This window comes from Hyaena hyaena, unplaced genomic scaffold (assembly GCF_003009895.1).
Source record: "Hyaena hyaena isolate Hyena2069 unplaced genomic scaffold, ASM300989v1 scaffold_888, whole genome shotgun sequence".
Taxonomy (NCBI): Eukaryota; Metazoa; Chordata; class Mammalia; order Carnivora; family Hyaenidae; genus Hyaena; species Hyaena hyaena.
This window is the reverse complement of record NW_024081521.1, coordinates 732,049-753,646: the sequence shown is the minus strand read 5'-3', so window position 1 is coordinate 753,646 and position 21,598 is coordinate 732,049. Positions and strand designations below refer to the sequence as shown.

At 35.5% G+C, this 21,598-nt stretch overlaps 1 protein-coding gene across 1 annotated transcript; it reads left to right on the top strand.

The window, feature by feature from the left end:
• The first annotated feature begins 14,751 nt into the window (after window positions 1-14,751).
• LOC120222546 (olfactory receptor 13C9) lies at window positions 14,752-15,744 on the top strand. The gene has a single exon (XM_039220417.1). It carries the CDS (start codon window positions 14,788-14,790, stop codon window positions 15,742-15,744), a length of 957 nt encoding a protein of 318 aa, XP_039076348.1. The 5' UTR covers window positions 14,752-14,787.
• Window positions 15,745-21,598: the final 5,854 nt, after the last annotated feature.

The window sequence follows — 21,598 nt, the reverse complement described above, 5'->3', positions numbered from 1 at the left end:
ACACTTTTTCATTCTCAAGGATTTCTACCTAAGTTAAAAACACCCTGAGGGAAAAAAAATAGACAGATTCTATGGATGAGTTTCCAGTTAGTTTTTTAAAAAATTTTTATTTATTTATTTTGAGAGATAGACAGAGTATGAGAAAGGGAGATAGAGGATCCAAAGCACCCTCTGTGCTGTTAGCACAGAGCATGGTGAGGGGCTCTGTCTCATAAACTGTGAGATACTGACCTGAGCTGAAATCAAGAGTCAGAGGCTCAACTTGCTGAGCCACCTAGATGTCCCTTTAGTTAATGTTTTTAAACAAAGCTGTGTGGAGCACCTGAGTGTCTCAGGTAGTTAAGCATCCTATTCTTGGTTTTCCCTCTGGTCATTATCTCACATTACGTGGGATTGAGTCCTGCTTATTATTGAAAAAGAGAAAAACACTAAAGCAGGTTCCCAGTTATTATAGGAAGACTAACTCAGAATAAAGAATGTTAAAATAATTTAAGTAGTACGGGTATTGCCTGAAGTGTCTAGAAACTACACATTGAAGCTGAGCTGTACTGGTGTGCCCTATCCAGTTTTGGTAGAAACCCACTGTTTCTGGTGGACAGAGAGCATTTATAATCCCTACTCTCAAAAGCTTCAAAAAACAGTGTTTTTTGTTTTTAAGAGGTACACCGAGATAAGGGACTTGAGTTATTGACTTAATCATGTTTTATCAAAGGAGATTGCAGGCTATTAATGCCTAGCACAGAATTACAAACTTTCCTGTTTGTAAAGGATCTGAACTGGCTTGGATGCTAGCCAACCTTTTAATCCCCCTCTCCCAAATCTAGGTGTTTTATAAGAATTAACATCTCTGTGTTTCAATGCCCTGGGACTTCATCTGGGCACTGTTTTAGTGTTGTAATAGTCCTAAGGAAAGTCTGTGACTTTTTATCCAAGCCAGAAGTCAAGCTCTCTAACTTTCTAGAAGGGAAACTTTCTACCTTTATATACATTTTTCATTTTGTTTTATTGGTTTATTGAAGATCTAATAGTTAAAGTACTAAGATCTTTTTCAATGAAAAACACATACTATCTGCACTCTAAATTCTCGCTAGAGGAAATAATCCTATCATCCTCTCCAGCTCTTCTAAAGATATCAATTAAGACAATTGATACTGTATGATGGATCTGCTAACTCTCAATTTATACATTTTATAAACTCTAATCTTCAACTAATATGCCACAAGGAAAGATGTATTCTTTTGGCTTACAAAGAGAAGAGAAATTTACCTGTAATAGCCTAGTATGAGCTACTTCATATAATTTTTATCACTTAATCTTCAAAGTAAGCCAAATGTTATTATGAATTTTATCAATGAGAAAATTACTTTGAAATTTCAAAGGTTAAGTTCAGTGATCACTATCTTTTCTTTTTTAAGTTTTTATTTGCATTCTAGTTAGTTAACATACATGTAATATTAATTTCGGGTATACAATTTAGTGATTCAATACTTCCATACAGCACCCTGTTTTCAGTATCTTATAATTGGTAAATACCAGAAGTGTGACTTAAACTCTTAACTTTATGATTCCAAGCCCATTTTTAGCAGTATACTGCATTTACTTATTGATAAAATTTCTTCTTATAAAACCACTATTAATAAGAAGCACTTAGTTTTCAAGCATCCAAATGATAAATGTTACAGAAAAATATATTGGAATCTTTGGAAAGCATTAAAAGCATTTATTGCCTTCCATTTGTGAAGACATTATCCACAATAATGAATTAAAATGTATAAAGAAGGCCAAAATTTATTTTCAGGTCTAGTGTGGACAATTAAGGTCTAGGGTGACAGAATTGTTTTGTTACATAAATAGGAAACAAAAAATTAATACTTCTTGTTTTACCTTGGACCCCTACAGCTCAAATTAACACTTATAATTACTTCAGCCCCCTTTTACACATGTTTTGTTTCTTATCATGTTTTTACCATAAATACCTTTAATTACAAGTTTCCTCAAACCCTTATTGAACAATTTATGTGTGATTGGTATATATGTATATTATTGTGGTCTCTTTCTCCAGATAATATTTACTTAAGATTTTAGTAAGCTAAATACTTGAATATAGTAGCTTTTCATCTATTATTTATAAGGGTCTGTTGCATTACAGGAAACTTTCTCTTCCTCACTAGCCTCATCTCTGTGCTATTTTGGGAGTTTTAAAGAAATTTAAATAATATCCTGCTCTTGAAGACGATGCCTGGAGTTTTATTTTTCCTTTACATATATATGCATATTTTCAAAATTTGACCAGCAATGATCACCTCAAAAACGAAAAACTTCTTATATATATTGATAGGATGTTTTCCTTTGGAAATGATATTAGTAAAACTTTTCTCTTTATCTTACCTCCTGACTGTGTTTTAAAGTCATTCTCACCATTCCACACTATTAAGTAATAGAAAACATTTCCAGGAATTTGAATTCCATTTGCATTTTTCAGATGAGACCAGAAGATTCTCACTTTGAAAGATGGTTGTTCTCCTTCATAAAAAGAAATGTGAGAAAGAATTGAGAAAGCAGACCTTTGCTCTGCACGTGAATTTTCCTAAGAAAGTGTCAAGGAAAGAAATATATTGAAAATAAGGACCCATAATGCAACTCTGGTTTCCCAAGATTTGTCCTAAAGTTGATAATTACTCAAGAGACTCAGCTTCTCTTGGAAGTTAATTTAGCACTTACTGTTACAAACTTCTTTAATCCCTGAGGTTATAAATCAGAAACTTAGGATTCTCTAGAGATAAAAGTCCCTGGCTTCTGCACATTCTAAAGACCCACTTATCTTCACTGAAAGAGAATCTTCTCCAGCCATAGATTTCTTGGAGTATTCATTGAATATGGCTGTATTTGATGGCTTCTCCAGAAGCTGGGGTTGGAATCAGAATATGTCCAAAAGGCCTCAGGGGGTTAACCTTTTCCCAAGAATTTGTTTTTCATTTTATTCCACAAATAATACTAGGTCAATCCTAATAGACTCCTAACTAGTCATTTTACCTCTTTAAACTCTTTATTTTCACTTTTTGTTAATTCTAGACCACACATTACACATTTTTTCTTTATACCAATATAATCATAGTATAAATTTAATTAAATTTGCTACTTTATAGCAATATTTTTGTGATTTTTCATAGCCTTCGTAATACTTTTTTAACATTTGAAGAAGATTTGATTAAGTGGAATTATTATAATCTAGCCTATAATTTAGCATTGTTGAATATTTTAATCTGTCTCATGAGATTTTGATATAATAACCAATGATATCTATCTATTAGACTATCTTAGCTGCTTTTCCTTCTTCTGAAAATCAGGCATCTCCACGAACACAGCCACTCAGACACACACTCCTAGCAGAGTGAACAAGCCCCTCACTTTGTGCCCCAGGCTTTGTTCAGATTGCTGTTTCCATGCCATCTGCCCCTGGATTGCTTTCCTGCCTTTTCTCCAGGAGCAGCACAGTACCCCCTGGGCTCTATCCCAGCCAAGCCTGCTGACCTTTAAAACTCTAGGCTTTAAGCCCCACTGGTTGCAAGAACTCATGAAATGCAGCCCCTCTGGTTTTCCCAGACAATGGCTCTGAGGAAACATTCTCCTTGTGTGTGCTTTTCTCTCTCTAGCCTTTCTGCAAGAACATGGCTCTCTACGCTCTACAACACCCAGATCCTCTTTTCCCCCAAACCAGGTCTCTCTACTTCCTACCTTCTTCGAGGTGGCCTCTTCTCTCCTTTTAGTTGTGGGGTTTGTTCTATCAGTCTTTGGTTTCATTCTGGGTTATTTAGGACAATTTGGTAGTTACTTCGTTGTGTTAGTGGGATGAGTGGAGCCTAGGGTCCTCCTGCTACACTGCCATCTTCCTGCCGGCTACCTTTTGAAGTGGTTTTTCACACTCTTCTATCTGATGAGGGAAATTATGAAATCTTCACAGTATATCATTTGATGGACTGTCGTAGAACCGTTAAATAGTATGTTTGATGAATTTGTATTGATGCAAAAATACTTATGTTAAAATGTTACATGAAGGAAAACTAAAAACAAGTTTTCACCATTGTTTGCAAAGCCAAAACGTAGCTAGGAAAACTAATGTGTCATAGACGCTGGGAAGATATATTTAAAAAATTATCCACAGTATTTTTTTCTGAATTGTTCAAGTTTCTCAAATACCTATGGATACATATGGAAAACATAAAATGTAAATTTAAAATGAGGAAAAAATTGAGGTATGTTTATAATTATGTTAGAAAGTTTACTGATAATAAAAAAGTAAAATCTCTATTTAAATAACTTAAGCAATTTCGTTAGGTCTGGAGATTACACACTGATGCTAAGTTGCTCTGCATACTAATTATGAAGTTTTGTACATTCTAGGTGATGACAGAAAAGATAAGTATAGTTTTTTAAAAAATATTTTTGCCATTTTATTGAGCTATTTGGTTTTATAAAACTATGACCCATGTCTTAGCTTTATTTTTTTATTTTTCATTTTTAGTTTTTAGTATGATTTATTGTCCAATAGGCTAAAATACAATGCATAAAGTGTGATCTTGGTTTTGGGGGTAGGTTCCCATGGTTCACTGATTACACACAACTCCCAGTGCTCATCAAAACAAGTAACGTCCTAAATGCCCATTATCCATTTTCCTGTGTCCCTAGCCCCTATCAACCCTCAGTTTGCATTCTATTTGAGAATCTTTTATGGTTTGCTTCCCACCTTCTTTGTTTGTAACTATTTTTCCCCCTTCCCCTCCCCTGTGGTCCTCTGTTAAGTTTCTCAACATCCACATATGAGTGGGTTTTGATGGATTCCTGTCTCACTTTTAGGTCTTTCATCCATTTTTAGTTTATTTTTGTGTATGGTGTAAGAAAGTGGTCTAGTTTCATTCTTCTGCATGCTGCTGTACAGTTTTCTCAGCAGTGTTTGCTAAAGAGACTGTATTTTTTTCCATTGGATATTCTTTCCTGATTTGTCAAGATTAGTTGGCCATATATCTGTGGGTCCAATTCCAGGTTCTCTCTTTTATTCCATTGGTCTATGTGTCTGTTTTTGTGCCAATACCATGCTGTCCTGATGATTACAGCTTTGTTGTAGAGGCTAAAATCTGGGATTGTGATGTCTCCTGCTTTGGTTTTCCTTTTCAATATTACTTTGGCTATATGGGATCTTTTGTGATTTCATACAAATTTTAGGATTATTTGTTCTAGCTTTGATAAGAATGCCAGTGCAATTTTGATTGGGATTGCATTAAATGTGTAGATTGCTTTGGGTATTATTAACATTTTAACAATATTTATTGTTCCAATCCATGAGCATGGAATGTTTTTCTATTTCCTTGTTTCTTCTTCAATTTCCTTCATAAGTTTTCTTTAGATTTCAGCATATGGATCTTTTATATCTTTGGTTAGATTTATTCCTAGGTATTTTATGGTTCTTGGTGCAATTTTAAATGAGATTGATTTCTTGATTTCTCTTTCTGTTGCTTCATTATTGGTGTATACAAATGCAACCAATTTCTGTACATTGATTTTGTACCCTATGACTGCTGAATTCATATATCAGTTCTAGCAGCCTTTTGGTGTCTGTCAGGTGTTGCATGTAGAGTATCATGTTATCTGTGAAAAGTGAAAGTTTGACTTCTTTGCCAATCTAGATGCCTTTTATTTCATTTTGTTATCTGATTGCTGAGGCTAGGACTTTCAGCACTGTGTTAAACAACAGTGGAGAGAGCGGACATCCCTGCCATGTTCCTGTTCTCAGGCAGAAAGCTGTCAGTATTTCACCACTGAGGATGATGTTAGCTGTGGGCTTTTCATATATGGCTTTAATGATATTTAGGTATGTTCCTAGTATCCCAACTTTCTTTAGGGTTCTAATTAAGAAAGGATGCTGTATTTTGTCATATGCTTCTTCTGCTTCTATTAACAGGATCATATGGCTCTTATACTTTCTTTTATTAATGGGATGTATTACATTGATTGATGTGTGAATATTGAACCAGCCTGTAGCCCAGGAATGAATCCCACTTGATGATGGTGAATAATTCATTTAATAGTCTGTTGAATTTGGTTTGGTAGTATCTTGTTGAGAATTTTTGCATTCATGTTCATCAGGGATATTGGCCTGTAATTCTTTTTTTTAGTGAGGTCTCTGTCTGGTGGGAATCAAAGTAATCCTGGCTTCATAGAATGAGTCCAGAGTTTTCCTTCCATTTTTATTTTTTGGAACAGCTTGAGAAGGATAAGTATTAATTCCACTTTAAATGTCTGGTAGAATTCCCTTGGGAGCCCATCTGGCCCAGGACTCTTATTTTTAGGGAGATTTTTGATAACTGATTCAATTCCTTCTTTAGTTATGGGTCCGTTCAAATTTTCTGTTTCTTCCTGTTTGGGTTTTCGTAGTGTGTGGGTGTCTAGGAATTCGTCAATTTCTTCCAGGTTGTCCAGTTTGTTGGCACGTAAGTTTTCATAGTATTCTCTGATAATTTCTTGTATTTCTGAAGGATTGGTTGTGATAAATCTATTTTTATTCATGATTTTATCCATTTGAGTCCTCTCTTCTTTTTGAGAAGTCTAGCTGGGGGATTATCAATTTTGTTTATTTTTTCAAAAAACTAGTCCTTAGTTTCATTGATCTGTTACACTGGGGTTTCTTTTTTTTATTATACATTGTTTATTTCTTCTCTGGTCTTTATTATTCTTCTACTGGCCTTGGGGTTCCTTTATAGTTCTGCTTCTAGTTTTGGGATTTTTCTTGTTTTTTGAGATAGGCCTGGATTGCAATGTATTTTCTTCTTAGGATGGCCTTTGCTTTATCCCAAAGGGTTTGAATTGTTGTGTTTTCATTTTCATTTGTTTTTTGTATATTTTTCAATTTCTTCTTTAGTTGCCTGCTTGACACATTCATTCTTTAGTAGGATGTCCTTTACCTCCATACATTTGGAGGTTTTCTAAACTTTTTCCTGTGGTTGATCTCAAGTTTGATAGCACTGTGATCTGAAAACGTGCATGGAATGAACTCAATTCTTTTATATTTATTGAGGGCTGTTTTATGTACCAGTATGTGATCTACCTTGGAGAATGTTCCATGTGCACTCGAGAAGAATGTGTATTCGGCTGCTTTTGGATGAAAAGTTTTCAAACTTTTCAAAATGTATCTGTCAAATCCATCTGGTCCAGTGTATCATTCATGGCCATGTTTCTTAATCTATTTTTTGTCTAGATAATCTGTCCAGTACTGTAAGTGGAGTATTAAAAGTCCCTTGCAATTGCCACATTCTTACCAATAAGATTGCTTATGTTTCTGATTAATTGTTTTATATATTTGGTACCCCCAAATTGGGTGCAGAGACATTTATAATCATTAGCTCTTCTTGGTGTATAGACCCAGAAATTATGATATAATGCCCTTCTTCATCTTTTGTTACAGACTTTAGTTTAAAATCTAGTTTGTCTGATATAAGTATGGCTACTCCAGCTTTCTTTTGATTTCCAGTAGTATGATGGATGGTTTTCCACCTCCTCACTTTCAATATAAGGTGTCCTTAGGTCTAAAATGCATCTCTTATAGACAGCAAATAGAGGGATCTTGCTTTTTCATCTGTTTTGTTACCCAGTATCTTTTGATTGGAGCATTTAGTTCATTTACTTTCAGTGTTATTGAAAAAATGGATGTAGAGTCATTGTGTTATCTGTAGGTTTCATGCTTGTAATAATTTCTCTGGTCTTTTGTGGTCTTTGTGACATTCCACTCACAGAGTCCCCCTTAGGATCTCTTGTAGGGCTGGTTCAGTGGCGATGAACTCCTTCAGTTTTTGTTTGTCTGGGATAACCTTTATCTCTCCTTCCTTTCTGGATAAAGGATTGTTGGCTACATATTTTCCTAATCAGCACATTGAAAATTTCCTGCCCCTCCTTTCTGGTCTGCCAAGTTTCAATAGATAGGTCTGCTACTACCCTTATGTGTCTATTCCCCTTGTAGGTTAAGTCCCGTTTGTTCCTAGCTGCTTTCAAAATTCTGTCTTTATCTTTATATTTTGCCAATTTCATTATCATATGTTGTGCAGAAGATCAATTCAAATTACATCTGAAGGGAGTTCTCTGTGCCTCCTGGATTTCAACGTCTGTTTCCTTCCCCAGATTCGAGAAGTTCTCAGCTATGATTTGTTCAAGTACATCTTTGCCCCTTTCTCTCTCTCTTCTTCTGAAACTTCTATGATACAGATATTATTATGTTTCATTGAATTACTTAGTTCTCTAATTCTCCTTTCATGGTCCAGAATTGTTTTATCTTTCATTTTCTTAGCTTAATCTGTTTTCATAATTTTTCTTCTACTTCACTTATTCTCCTCTCTACCTCTTCAGTCCTCACTCTCACTGCCTCCAGTTTATTTTGCACTGCATTTACAGCATTTTAAAAATTCATCATGACTATTTTTTAGTTCCTTGATCTCCATAGCAGTAGATTCCCTGCTGTCTTCTATGCTTTTTTCAAGTCCAGAAATTAATCTTATGACTATTATTCTATATCCTGTTCAGTTATATTGTTTATATCTGCTTTGCTCAATTCTTTAACTGTCATTTCTTTCTGGAATTTCTTTTGAGGAGAATTCTTTTGTTTTGTCATTTTGGCTAGTTCCCATGTCTTAACTTTAATGAGATAAGTTAAAAAAATAGTAACTAACCCTTTTCTATTACAAAATCTAAAAGAACAATTTTATTTGCTTGAAACATTGTTCTAAGATGACTTACTTGGATGCTTCAATTATGTAATGTTGGATATGGGATTTTGAGGATCCATTATGATTTGAGGAGAAGAAAGGGAAAAAATGGGTCAAGAACTCTGCTTTTAGGAAAGAAGCTTAGACACATGGTGGTAGACCAAGACCTAAGAAGATATGTCCAGGAGGCAATTCCTTGTGGTCCGCTCAATGAACTTCAGAAGCAATGATGTTGGGTCCGTAGTTTTAATTTGTTTACTGTTCAGTTCTGTGATTTACCCCCATCGTTACACCTATAGTCAAAGTCTACTTTACCTGGGTTAGTGGTTTTATGGTGAACAAATTTTATTTTTTGTTTGGGTGAGGCATTTCAAGGAAAGGAGAGCACTTTCCTTCAGAAATAGAAGATAGTGGAGAGTACCTGGGATTTTATACATAAATTCATTAGTACCTCTTAATTGTTTAAATTAGGTGGCAATTTTATGCCTGTTTATGTGGGGGCTAGGTATACTTGTTTAGGTGAATTCTTTGGATATGCTTATACTATGGAGAGGGGTTGAGTTACAAATTAGATTATAAGGTTATAGTAAGAAAACTGAATAGCTTGATGGCTTCCTGGCTTCATTGTATGCTTGAAAAATTTCTGAATTTCTTGTGAATTTAAAAATGCCATTCATATTCAACTAAGTACCAGTAAATTCTGATTCTCAGCTTCAATAAGTTTTAGATTATTTTGTACAATAAACACTTTTCTCTTCACTCACTGATTTAATAAATGTGCAATAACTTAATATATATAAAATTCTTTTAACAGTGCCTAGAAATTTATAAGTTTTTACTCTTACTATTAATAACCAAGAGGTAATGTAGTTATACATTACCAAAAGGTCTTTCTACTATATTATTAATAAAACATGGTAGGTTGAACAGAGGTATGGACAAGGCCCCTGGAATGTATTTGGATTAAGGATTTCTATAATATATGATAATAGAGAATGGGATAAGACACATCCTCAAGACTCCTGATTGGCTCTTTGTAATACAGTATGCTTGTAATATAATTAAGTCTTTAGGGGATTATTCTTGAAGTTTTGAAAAGTTTTGAACATCTTTCCCCTGAAGCAATTTAAAGCTATGGCTTAGCAAAGTTCATAAGTCCCTTAGAGCAAGAAATATTTAAATTGCCTTCCTGAGCTTGGAGAAAATTCTTTAGATAATTTTCTGTGTCTTCATTCTAGGGCAATGTTTCCACCTTGGCTTGAAGGGCAAATGAAATCTTCCATAGTCTCAAATATTTATTTTTATCTTACTTTTGAACTAGTACAGCCAAAATACATACCCTTTGTAATCAATCATATTTGGCCATAATATATAGAAGTGGGTTTTTTTTAAATGTTTTATTTATTTCTGAGAGAGAGAGAGAGCAAGCAGGGGAGGGTCAGAGCGAGAGGGAGATACAGAATCTGAAACAGGCTCCAGGCTCTGAGCTAGCAGTCAGCACAGGGCCAGATGCAGGGTTGGAACCCACAAACCATGAGATCATGACCTGAGCCGAAGTCGGACGATTAACTGGATGAGCCACCCAGGCGCCCCAGAAGTTTTTATTACCATTTTAAAAATATGTGTCATCAATGTTTTCCAGACCACAAAGCCTGTGACATTATGGTTCTTCAGTGGTAATACCTTCAAACATTCATCAACCTCATGGAAAATTTTGTACAATCGCCTGCAAATAGAAGATCAAGCAAAACAATCTGCTGTGCATTGCAACCTAGGAGGTGAATCAATCTTCCATTTAGAGGTAATTGCTGAAAACATGCTAATAACACAAATCCAAGGGGAGCCAATCCAGTGAACTGAGTTGAAATAAGCCATGTGTTTGGTGGGATAGAATATTTCTTACTATAAAGAGTCTATAGAGAATAGGAATAAAAAAATTCCAAGAGGATAGTCTTTGATATAATGAGAAAATGGAGACAAAATTAAAGTATATGACCAAAAGAATAATTTGAATATCCAAAAAAGATGGATATTTAGGTATAAAATTTATCTTACTGGGAATGAAAATTCATTTGGTTAGAATATAGTTTCCAGGTCTGTGTTTCAGTAGTGCTTACATGTCTAATGGCATCCTTTCCCATTGGTCCAATAAGGTTATTGTACAAGAGGAAGCAGATTTGCATTCTTGATATAGAATGTAAACTAAGCTTATGTCACCAAAGTTCTGATTCTGTAAAAATTTTCCAGTGTTACTCATAGCACCAATTTGGTTCTGTTTAGTAAATATTTGTCCAGTGCTAATTTAGAACAGACTGACAGTTCCTGTCTTGAAGCCTCTCACTGGAGGTGCAATTTGGAAAACCTTATTATTCATTCTTAAATACATATTTATATTTGTGTAAAAAGCAAATGAAGAGGAGCAATGAGTTCCCAGCTAACAGGAAAACATTTTGAATTTCATTGTTATGTTTATATGAATATTTTGGGAATTGTTTTTGAATAGTTTCAGTTTTTGTTATTGTTAGTGGTATATTCCTATGGTAACTTTATACATGATACTTGTCACACAGACACACACATTTAACTTTTACATGAATGACCTAAAATAGACTTTCTTTAAAAATGTCAACCTGTTGGGGCGCCTGGGTGGCTCAGCTGGTTAAGCATCTGACTTTAGCTCAGGTCATGATCTCATGGTTTGTGAGTTTGAGCCCCACATCAGGCTCTGTGCAAACAGCTCAGAGCCTGGAGCCTGCTTCAGATTCCGTGCCTTCCTCACTCTCTGCCCCTCCACTGCTCACACTCTGTGTCTTTCTCTCTCAAAAAATAAACATTAAAAAAAATTTTTTTTAAATGTCAACTTGAGTGTCTAGTTTTAAATCGTGTTGGCCTTTGCTAACATAGTGGCATAACACTCTCTGTTACAAAATGAGTAGAGTTTGGTTTAACATGCATCCAAATCATGAAAATTTTCATGTATGTTATGAAAATTACTAGGTTGTTAAACTAGGAGGCCATATACATGAATAGGTCTGATTGATAAAAATTTAAAGTGACTCTTGTAGGAGCATGAAGCTTGGGACGAGCGTGTAAAAGATTAGAAAAAAGAATAAGTTAAAAAAGATGAAGGAAACCAGAATAGTGCTTACTATATGCTAGGTACCTTATATGTGTTATTTTACTTATTCTCTCAAGAATACTACAATGAGACTATTAATTATAAGTGAGGATACTGAGACACAGAAGTTAATTGTTCAAGGTCAGATACCTAGTAACTGGCCTTGTAAACAGAGGGGATATAGATATGAATGCTAGCCCTTAGGTCATTGCTGGCCATAGACAGGTTTAATCTATACAGAAAACATACAGAATCTGTGTCCATGTGTTCTGCACAATGACTCAGGCCTCTTACTGATCCAGGGCACTGACAAGAGGGTTTCAGTGAGGACTGAGTAGAGTAATGTGGACTGGATCTACAGCTTTTACCAAAGCAGGGTAGGATTGGGAAGAGGAAAATCTGGGGAAACTGTAGGTGCAATTCCCATAGCTATTTCTGCTGCACAGACTTGCCCCACATCCTCTTCTTGGGTGGTGTTTTGAGCTTCTTCCTATCTATGGTGAAGGCCATCTCAAACCAGATTTCCCTTTAGACTTGAGGGCTGCTTATTCTGCTCTCTGGTTGGTGCTTGGAGAGTTTAGTTGTATTTAGTGTGTTGTATTATTTTTAACATCCTGTGACTCCATGTTGGAAGTTTTCTATTGTTCATGGAACTTTTTTGTAGAAACACTAACTCTATTGCACATCTGTAGATCAGTAAAAAAAAAAAAAAAATCTCAATGTTATTAAAAAAGACTTGTTTGTTTCAATAGGTAAAGTGAGCTTTTAGAGTGAAATTCCTTCTGAGTCACCATTATCAAGGAATTGGGATTTTGCTGGCTAGCATTAAAAAGGTGAATCTGGGACTCAGAATAAAAGATGATGCCTCTTTCAGGTATAAACGAATCCATAAAAGATGAAGTTAATTAAAAACTGGGCAGAAATAGGAAGAAATAGTAACCCTATGATGATCAAAGGCAAATATGTATCATTAGAAGCCAGTTGAAATAGGTTCAAAGGATTCAGACCTAAAATTCATGCCAAGCTTCCTGAATATGGAGCAGTGTTCTACATATTAGGCACCTTTTTGTTTGAGTGAATCAGTGCCTTTTCAAAGGATTCTGTGTCCATGAGAAAGAACATTGTGTGTGTGTGTGTGTGTGTGTGTGTGTGTGTGTGTGTTGCTATTTATGAAGAAAAATGAAAGAAAATAGCTTGAGACTTTATGAGGCAAGGTCTTTGGATACAAACCTACTGTTTCTGGTCCCATAGTGATGGCAGGGAATATTTCCCTGAGGAATCATCCAGTTAAGGTGACAATGAAGAGTTTTTGCATTAAGAAAATGAGAAGACAAGTCATAGACTTATTGACAATATATGCAAGTCATATATCCAATAAATTATTCATAGCTAAAATATGAAAAGAACTCTCAAAACTCAACGATGTGAAGATGAACAATCCAATTAAAAATCGGCAAAAGTTGGGAAGGACACTTTACTAAAGAGAATATAAGAATGGTCCCCAAAACACCCAAACATTAGTCATTAGGGAAATGCAAAAAACAAACAAACAAACAAACATAGTGAAATACACACACACACACACACACACGCACACACACACACACACAACCAAATGTTGATGAGCATGAGAAGCAACATACATTTCTGGTGGGAATGCAGAAATGATACAGCTACTCTGGAAAGCTGACAGTTTAATGCATGATTCATTATCCACTTTGCCCATCTGATATTTACCCTAGAAAAATGAAAACGTATGTTCACACAAAAATCTGGGTGTAAATTTTTTAACAGCCCTATTCATAATTGTGGAAAACTGGGAACAACTCAAATGTCTTTCAGCAGATAGTTAAACAAATTCTAGTATATCCATACCATGGAATACTACTCAGCAATAACAAGTTGGATGAAGCTTGAAGCTCAGAAGCTTTATGCTAAAAGAAAGAAACCAGAGACCAGAGTCTCATATGATTCCTTTTTTTAATGACTTTCTGGAAGATATAAAACTATAGGATAAAAAGCATATTAATCTTTGCAGGATATGAGTGGATAAAAGGGGTGATTAAAAAGGGATAGCACAAGAGAATTTTTAGGGTAATAGACAAGTTTTGTGTTCTGAATATGGGGATAATTATATCAATCTATACGTGTTTTAAAATTTATAGAACTATACACTAAAAGAGAGAAAATCAGTTTTACTGTATATTTTACTATATGATATTTATTAAAACTTTGTTCTATCTCCTGCCAAAAAAAAAAGGATATTTGCATCAGAACAGGAAGACTTCAGATAATTGGGTTTTGCATGGATTGTATGTGTTTGTTGGGCAATCAGACAGTCAAGAAACACTGGTTGAGTTTATTGTTGACTTTTGTCCATCGTATTAGCACACTTATTTCAACGTTTTAATATGCAGTGGGTTATTATTAAGTATTCCTGACGAGGAGCTAGGCTGCCTTTACAAGTTAACTATTCAAACCTCTGACATAATGCATTCCATATTGCTTTTCCACTTCATAAAATATGTCAGATAATTAGAGACCACAACAGAGTTGAGTTTCGGTCTAAACCTTGCTGTATATTAATCATATGACTTTGGGCTTAAACTCTCTTTAGTTAACTTAAATTTCTTATTTTTGAAATGGTCACATTGTGGAGTTTTAGTGAGGTAATATGTGAAATAAACCTCACAAATTTCTGGCCAAGAGTGGTTGCTGATACAACAGATTCTCCTTCATACTTCTCTTCCTGTATTGTTTATTTCATTTCTTTACTTTTTCTCCCTTCTTCTCCTTCTCTATTTTCTTTCTTCCTTCTTCTCATTGGGTTTATATATGTGCATTGGTGAATTTGGACGTACCATAATAACAAATCATTATGTTAAAAAATTCTTTGAATTCTTATAGGTCAGAGAAAGTAAAATGGAATGGGAAAATCAAACCATTCTGGTGGAATTCTTTTTAAAAGGGCTTTCTGATTACCCAAGGCTTGAGCTACTCTTTTTTGTGCTAATCTTAATGATGTATGTTGTCATCCTTCTGGGCAATGGCACCCTTATTGTAATCAGCATCTGGGACTCCCACCTTCACACGCCTATGTACTTCTTCCTGGGGAACCTCTCCTTCTTAGACATCTGCTATACCACCACCTCCATTCCCTCCACACTGGTGAACTTCCTCTCCGACAGAAAGACCATCTCCTTCTCTGGCTGTGCTGTGCAGATGTTCCTTGGCATGGCCACGGGGACAACAGAGTGTGTGCTCCTGGGCATGATGGCCTTTGACCGGTATGTGGCTATCTGCAACCCTTTAAGATATCCCATCATCATGAACAAGAATTCCTATGTGCCCATGGCAGCTGGGTCGTGGGTTGCTGGGGTTATGAACTCTGCAGTACAAACTGCATTTGTGATACAATTGAACTTCTGTAGGAATAACGTCATAAATCATTTCTCCTGTGAAATCCTGGCTGTCATGAAACTGGCCTGTGTTGACATCTCAGGCAACGAGTTCATCATGCTTGTGGCCACAACCTTGTTCACATTGATGCCCCTGCTTTTGATTGTCATCTCTTACTCATTAATCATCTCTAGCATCCTCACGATCCGTACTTCTGAGGGGAGAAGCAAAGCTTTCTCCACCTGCTCTGCCCATCTGATTGTGGTGATAATATTCTATGGAACCATTCTCTTCATGTACATGAAACCCAAGTCTAAAGACACACTTAATTCAGAGGACTTGGATGCTACTGACAAACTGATATCCATGTTCTATGGGGTGATGACTCCCATGATGAATCCTTTAATCTACAGTCTCAGAAACAAGGATGTGAAGGAGGCAGTGAAAAACCTATTTTACAGAAGTTTCTTTAACAAGTGAATGGAAAAGATGATTGGATTGTGAATACATTGGGCATTGTTAAAGCTTTAGAATTGTGTTGGAATTTTGGTTACTTTTTTTGAAATTTCATATATTACTCAACAATTTTTATGACATAGAGCATTTCAATATTATGGCATGCTCACTCTAGAGAATTTGTGCAATACAGGACAGTAGGGTGAGGAAGATAAAGAGAACATTTATTACTCTAACACTAGGAGATGACTTTCAAGCATTTTGAACAATATCTTTTGTATTCTGCTTATACTGCAATATTGGTATTTGGTATTATATGTCTTTTTATGTTCACTTTTTTACATAGTCCTATTTCGTAGGCATCACTTCATCAAATCTTTCAAAATAAATAAATTCTCTGTTGTGAGAAAAACAAAACAGAAAATCCCCAAACACTGCACCTACATCCTCCAGTGGAGAGCTTTGTGTTATATTTTCACATTAATCTCAAAATCCTCCTAAGTCATTTGGATACTATTTTCTTGTTCAATATTTAGAATGTTTTCCCTAATGGAACTAAGAGTGCTGAGCATTGACTATTGAAGGTATAGGTAAATGGGCCTTAAAAGTGGCGCCTATGCAATCAATCAGAACATCCTTATTTTATCTCCTTTCTTTGTTTCAGTTTACGTCTTAGCTCTAGCATAAAGAAAATTTTACAAAATTAAAACTGGGTTGGAGAATCAGTCTACTGGTCTAGACAATAATGTGGACAAGTATTGAGTGTATGGCGTCATATCCATGCCCATTTAGGAGAAGCCAGATTTCTTTGATATCCTGAGATCATTCCAATACTTTTCTAAAACTTAGAAGAATATCTGAGTTCTTGATTTTTAGTGTAGAACTGCATTGATGTTTGTCTGTTACTCATAGCTTTGTCACCTTAGTGATCTGAGGAGGTAGAAGATGGGGAATGTCACACAGAATGTGACATTATTTTGATTTTCCTTGGCGTTTTCCTCAAATTTTTACTCTATCTGAAGAATGTTTCTAATTTACAGGCCAACAGGAATGAAAAAGTGTGTTCAGGAGTAAGCCACATTCTAGGAAATCCATTGTCTGGATAAATTTTATATGATAGAGCAATAAAGTCAAAGGATGCTGGGCATTAACATATTTTACATAGGCAAATAAGGGTAAATGCTTGTGGCATTTTGGGATATATTAATGTCACTTTTCCAAATTCAGTTTCTAATTTTAGTGACAGGAATGTTAAACAGTTATGAACTCTATTTAATTCCCTCTAACTTCCATCATAGATATTCACAGATTAAATCTGATGACAAAGGCAGAGACTATTAACATATCAGATTCACACCCTAATGAAATAGGCTATAAAAACCTATTAGTGGGGCGCTTGGGTGGCTCAGTTTGGTTAAGCATCTTGACTCTTTAGCTCAGGTCTGACCCTCCACTTCCTGAGCTTGAGACCTGCATTGGGCTATGTGCTGACAGAGCAGAGCCTGCTTGCAATTGTCTCTTTTCGTCTCTCTCTCTCTGCCCCTCCCCAGCTTGGGTGCTCTCTCTCTCTCAAAATAAACAAACAAACAAACAAACTTAAAAACCGATTAGTTTCCATACTCACACTCAAGGACTTTTATTTCCTGAAGAATTCCAGGTAGGTGGAAAAGCTTTAGAGTTAAGGATATTGTGTTTGACCCACAGGCCATCTTGTATACTCAGACTCTACTTTTGTTTTTTTTCTCAAAGATTAAATCCAACTGTTTCCATAAGCTCTTGAAGATGACTAACCTAGGGCCTAGTTTTATATTAGACATAAATTTTTAATAGAAACTTAATAAGTAGAAATTTTATTTTATTTTTTCAAATATTTTATTTATTTTGAGAGAGTGAGAGAGAGATAGCACAAGTAGGGGAGGGGCAGAGAGAGAGGGGGACAGAGGATCCAAAGTGGGGTCTGTGCTGACAGCAGTGAGCCCAGTGTGGGGCTTGAACTCATGAACTGTGAGATCATGACCTGAGCCCAATCAGATGCTCAACCAAATGAGCCACCCAGGTTCCCCAAAAGTAGAAATTTTAATATGCATTTTGTACTCAGAGGAGGAGGATCGTTTTTCCTTTATTAGTGTTGTAAAATAAATGTCTGAAGAAAAGAAAGGCAAGTCACCTTTCTTGATGTACCCATATGCTCAAATTTTCTGGCTACACATGTTATCACTGTAATACTGATATGCTTTATTTAATACTTGAGCCTCTACAGGGTTTTCCATTCAGAAAAATTATTTTGAAAGATTTTCATGTTTTCTCAATTCTCAGTTAATCAGGATTTAGTGATTTGGAAAACATAAATTTCCAGACAATTCTGGGAAGTAATTACTGTCTGGAAACACCTTCATACTATCATTTAATATTAGTAAATGAAATAATTTCTTTACATGCAGTTTGTATTCTCTCATTTGTAACTAATCCCAGATTGATACAGATAGCATATGGGGCCATCTTTGCTGTGGTCTGTCTAGTTTCATCTTCCACCAACCCCCATATGCCTCTCTATTTATATTCTTGTAATGCTGTGTTATTTTTCTTTTCCTGACTTCATCATGCAATTTCTTGTTTTATTTTATTTTGTTATTAATTTTAAAAATAATTTATTTATTTTTTAGATTACATCCAAGGTAGTTAGCATATAGTGCAATAATGATTAATGCCCTTTTCCCATTTAGCCCATACCCCCACAACCCCTCCAGCAATACTCTATTTGTTCTCTCTCTATATATATATTTTAAAATATAATTTATTGTCACATTGATTTCCCTACAACACGCAGTGCTTATCCCAACATCCTTAGTGTCCATTGATCCCTTCCCCTCTCCCCCACCCCCATCCACCCTCAGTTTGTTCTCAGTATTTAAGAGAATCATGGTTTGCCTTCCTCCCTCTCTGTAACATTTCCCCCCCCTCCACTCCCCCGTGGTCTTCTGTTAAGTTTCTCAAGATCCACATAAGAGTGAAAACATATGGTATCTGTCTTTCTGTGGCTGACTTATTTCACTTAGCATAATACCTCTGGTTCCATCCACATTACTGCAAATGACCAGATTTCATTCTTTCTCATTGCCAGATAGTATTCCATTGTATATATAAACCACATCCTCTATATCCATTCATCAGTTGATGGACATTTAGGCTCTTTCCATAATTTGGCTAGTGTTGAGAGTGCTGCTATAAGCATTGGGGCACATGTGCCCTTATGCATCAGAACTTCTGTATCCCTTCGGTAAATTCCTAGCAGTGCTGTTTCTGGGTCATAGGGTAGCTCTTTTGTTAATTTTTTAAGGAACCTCCACACTTTTCCAGAGCGGCCGCACCAGTTTGCATTCCCACCAACAGTGCAGGAGGGTTCCTGTTTCTCCACATCCTCGCCACATCTGTTGTTTCCTGAGTTGTTTAGCCACTCTGACTGATGTGAGGTGGTATCTCAGTGTGGTTTTGACTTATATTTCCCTGATGATGAGTGACAATGAGCATTGTTTCATGTGTCTGTTGGCCATCTGGATGTCTTCTTTGGAAAAGTGTTTATTCATGTCTTCTGCCCATTTTTTCACTGGATTATTTGTTTTTCCGGTGTGGAGTTTAGTGGGTTCTTTATAGCTTTTGGATACTAACCCTTTATCTGATATGTCATTTGCAAATATCTTTTCCCATTCTGTTGGTTGCCTTTTAGTTATGTTGATTGTTTACTTTGTAGTGCAGAGCCATTTATTGTTCTATACATTTATACATTTATTGTTTTATACATTTATATATTGTTTTATACCATGAAGTTATTGTTTCTTCTTCCTGGATGTCCTTCCTCATATTATTTACCTCTCAAAATCTCACTCACAAATTAAGAATCAGTTCAGGTATCACCTCTCCTGGCAAGCATGCCTTGATCCTGAATTATTTGTCACTTACACTTCCACAGCACACTAAACCATCATTTTAATTAATTAACTAATTAATTAATTAATTTTGAGGGAGGGAGTAGGGGAGGAGTGAAGGTAGAGGGAGATAGAGAATCTCAAGCAGGTCCCGTGCCCAGTGGAGAGCCCTACCTGGGCCTCGATCTCATGACTGTGAGATCATGCATGAACTGATTAGAAATCAAGAATTGGACACTTAACTGACTGAGCCACCAAGGCACCCCCAAACTATCATTTTAATTGCAGCATTACCCCCTTTTATTGAAATCATCTGATTAGATGGATGTTTTCTCACTACCTGTAGGGCAGGTAGAGACTGCACCTTGAACATTTTTATAGTCACAGAGATTCCTACAAATAGCTTCATTGAGTAAGTATGTAATAAATATCATGTAAACAGAGGTTATTAGAAAATACAAAACACTGATAGACATATAGGTAGAGAACATGAATACATAACATATATGAAAGAAAATGCAGCTATTTAAGACACACACTAAAGTTAAATATCTCTAGTAGTTAAAAATTCCATTTAAAGCCATGATGAGATAATCTTTTAAGCCCTTTAGATTATTTAAAAAACTGTAAATTATTGAGAACATCCAGTGATGATAAGAGCAAGAGAAAATCACTATAATAATAGTTGGAGCATAAATTAGTATTATCTTTTAGGATCATAAATATCTTCATTGATTTTGACCCCATCATTTCACTTCTAAAATTCTACTTTAACATAGAATTTGAACATATTTTGCTAAAAATAAATTTAAAAAATAAAGAAATAGATAAAAGATCATTCAAAAATATCCAGCCTTAAGGTGCCTCATTGATTCCTCACAGGAACAAATGATTTTAGCTTGAGTTATTTAATTTTTTTTATAATGAAGACCACACTTTCTGAACTATGGTTATCACTAGGTTGTTTAATTATAATGTATTTTCAGCTTTGTTTTTTAAGGCTTTATATATTACCTGAGTATATATTTTCTTTCCTTGCCTAGGTTTCTTTTCCCTTTCCTTTCTCCTCCTTTAAAATTTTTTTTTAAATTATGTCTTTATTTTTATTTTGAAGACAAAGAGAGCAAGTGGGGGAGGGGCAGAGTGAGAGGGAGACTCAGAATCTGAAGCAGGTTCTAGTCTCTGAGCTGTCAGCACAGAACCTGACGCGGGGCTCAAACCCACGGACTGTGAGATAATGACCTGAGCCAAAGTCAGATGCTTAACCGACTGAGCCACCGAGGTGCCCGCCTCCTTCTAAAAAAGAAATTGTCCTTTCCTGTACTAACCCTGTGTATTACTTTTTGAATATTTACAATGTAAATATATGTTCATTCAGAAAGTTAACTTTTATTATAGACTAAATTGTAAAGTGAACATATGATTGTATAGTTAGTAATCTATACCTCCCAAATGGTTTTGTGTGTGTATGTTTGCATGTGTGTGAGAGAAGGAGAAAAAAGAGATTGAAAGATTGAGAGAGAATTCAGCTGAAGAAATTCTGATGACATTATATGAGTCCCTATATACATTTGATTGAAAGAGAACAATGGGCCTACTGTAATTAGGTCTTCAGGGCTTTATTTCTGAAGTCTCATGTTTGATACATAATTCATTTATGAAGCAATCTAAAGTTGTCCATTGAGGTTTAGAGAGGTCCTTAAGAACATTTAAATTGTGTCCTAAAGCATGGAACAGATTCTTTAGATATTTGTGGGTCTCCACAATGGGGCAGTGCTTTAGCCTGGGTTTTATGGGCAAATTGCCTCATTCCTAAAATATATGGCTAAATATTAATTTCCTTCTTATTTTGAACTAGAGGAATCTAATGGTGTTTTATCTGAACTAGCAGAGTTTATCTTTGTATTCACACCTGTAACAATCATGTTTCTATAAATGTCAAACAATCAGTGAAT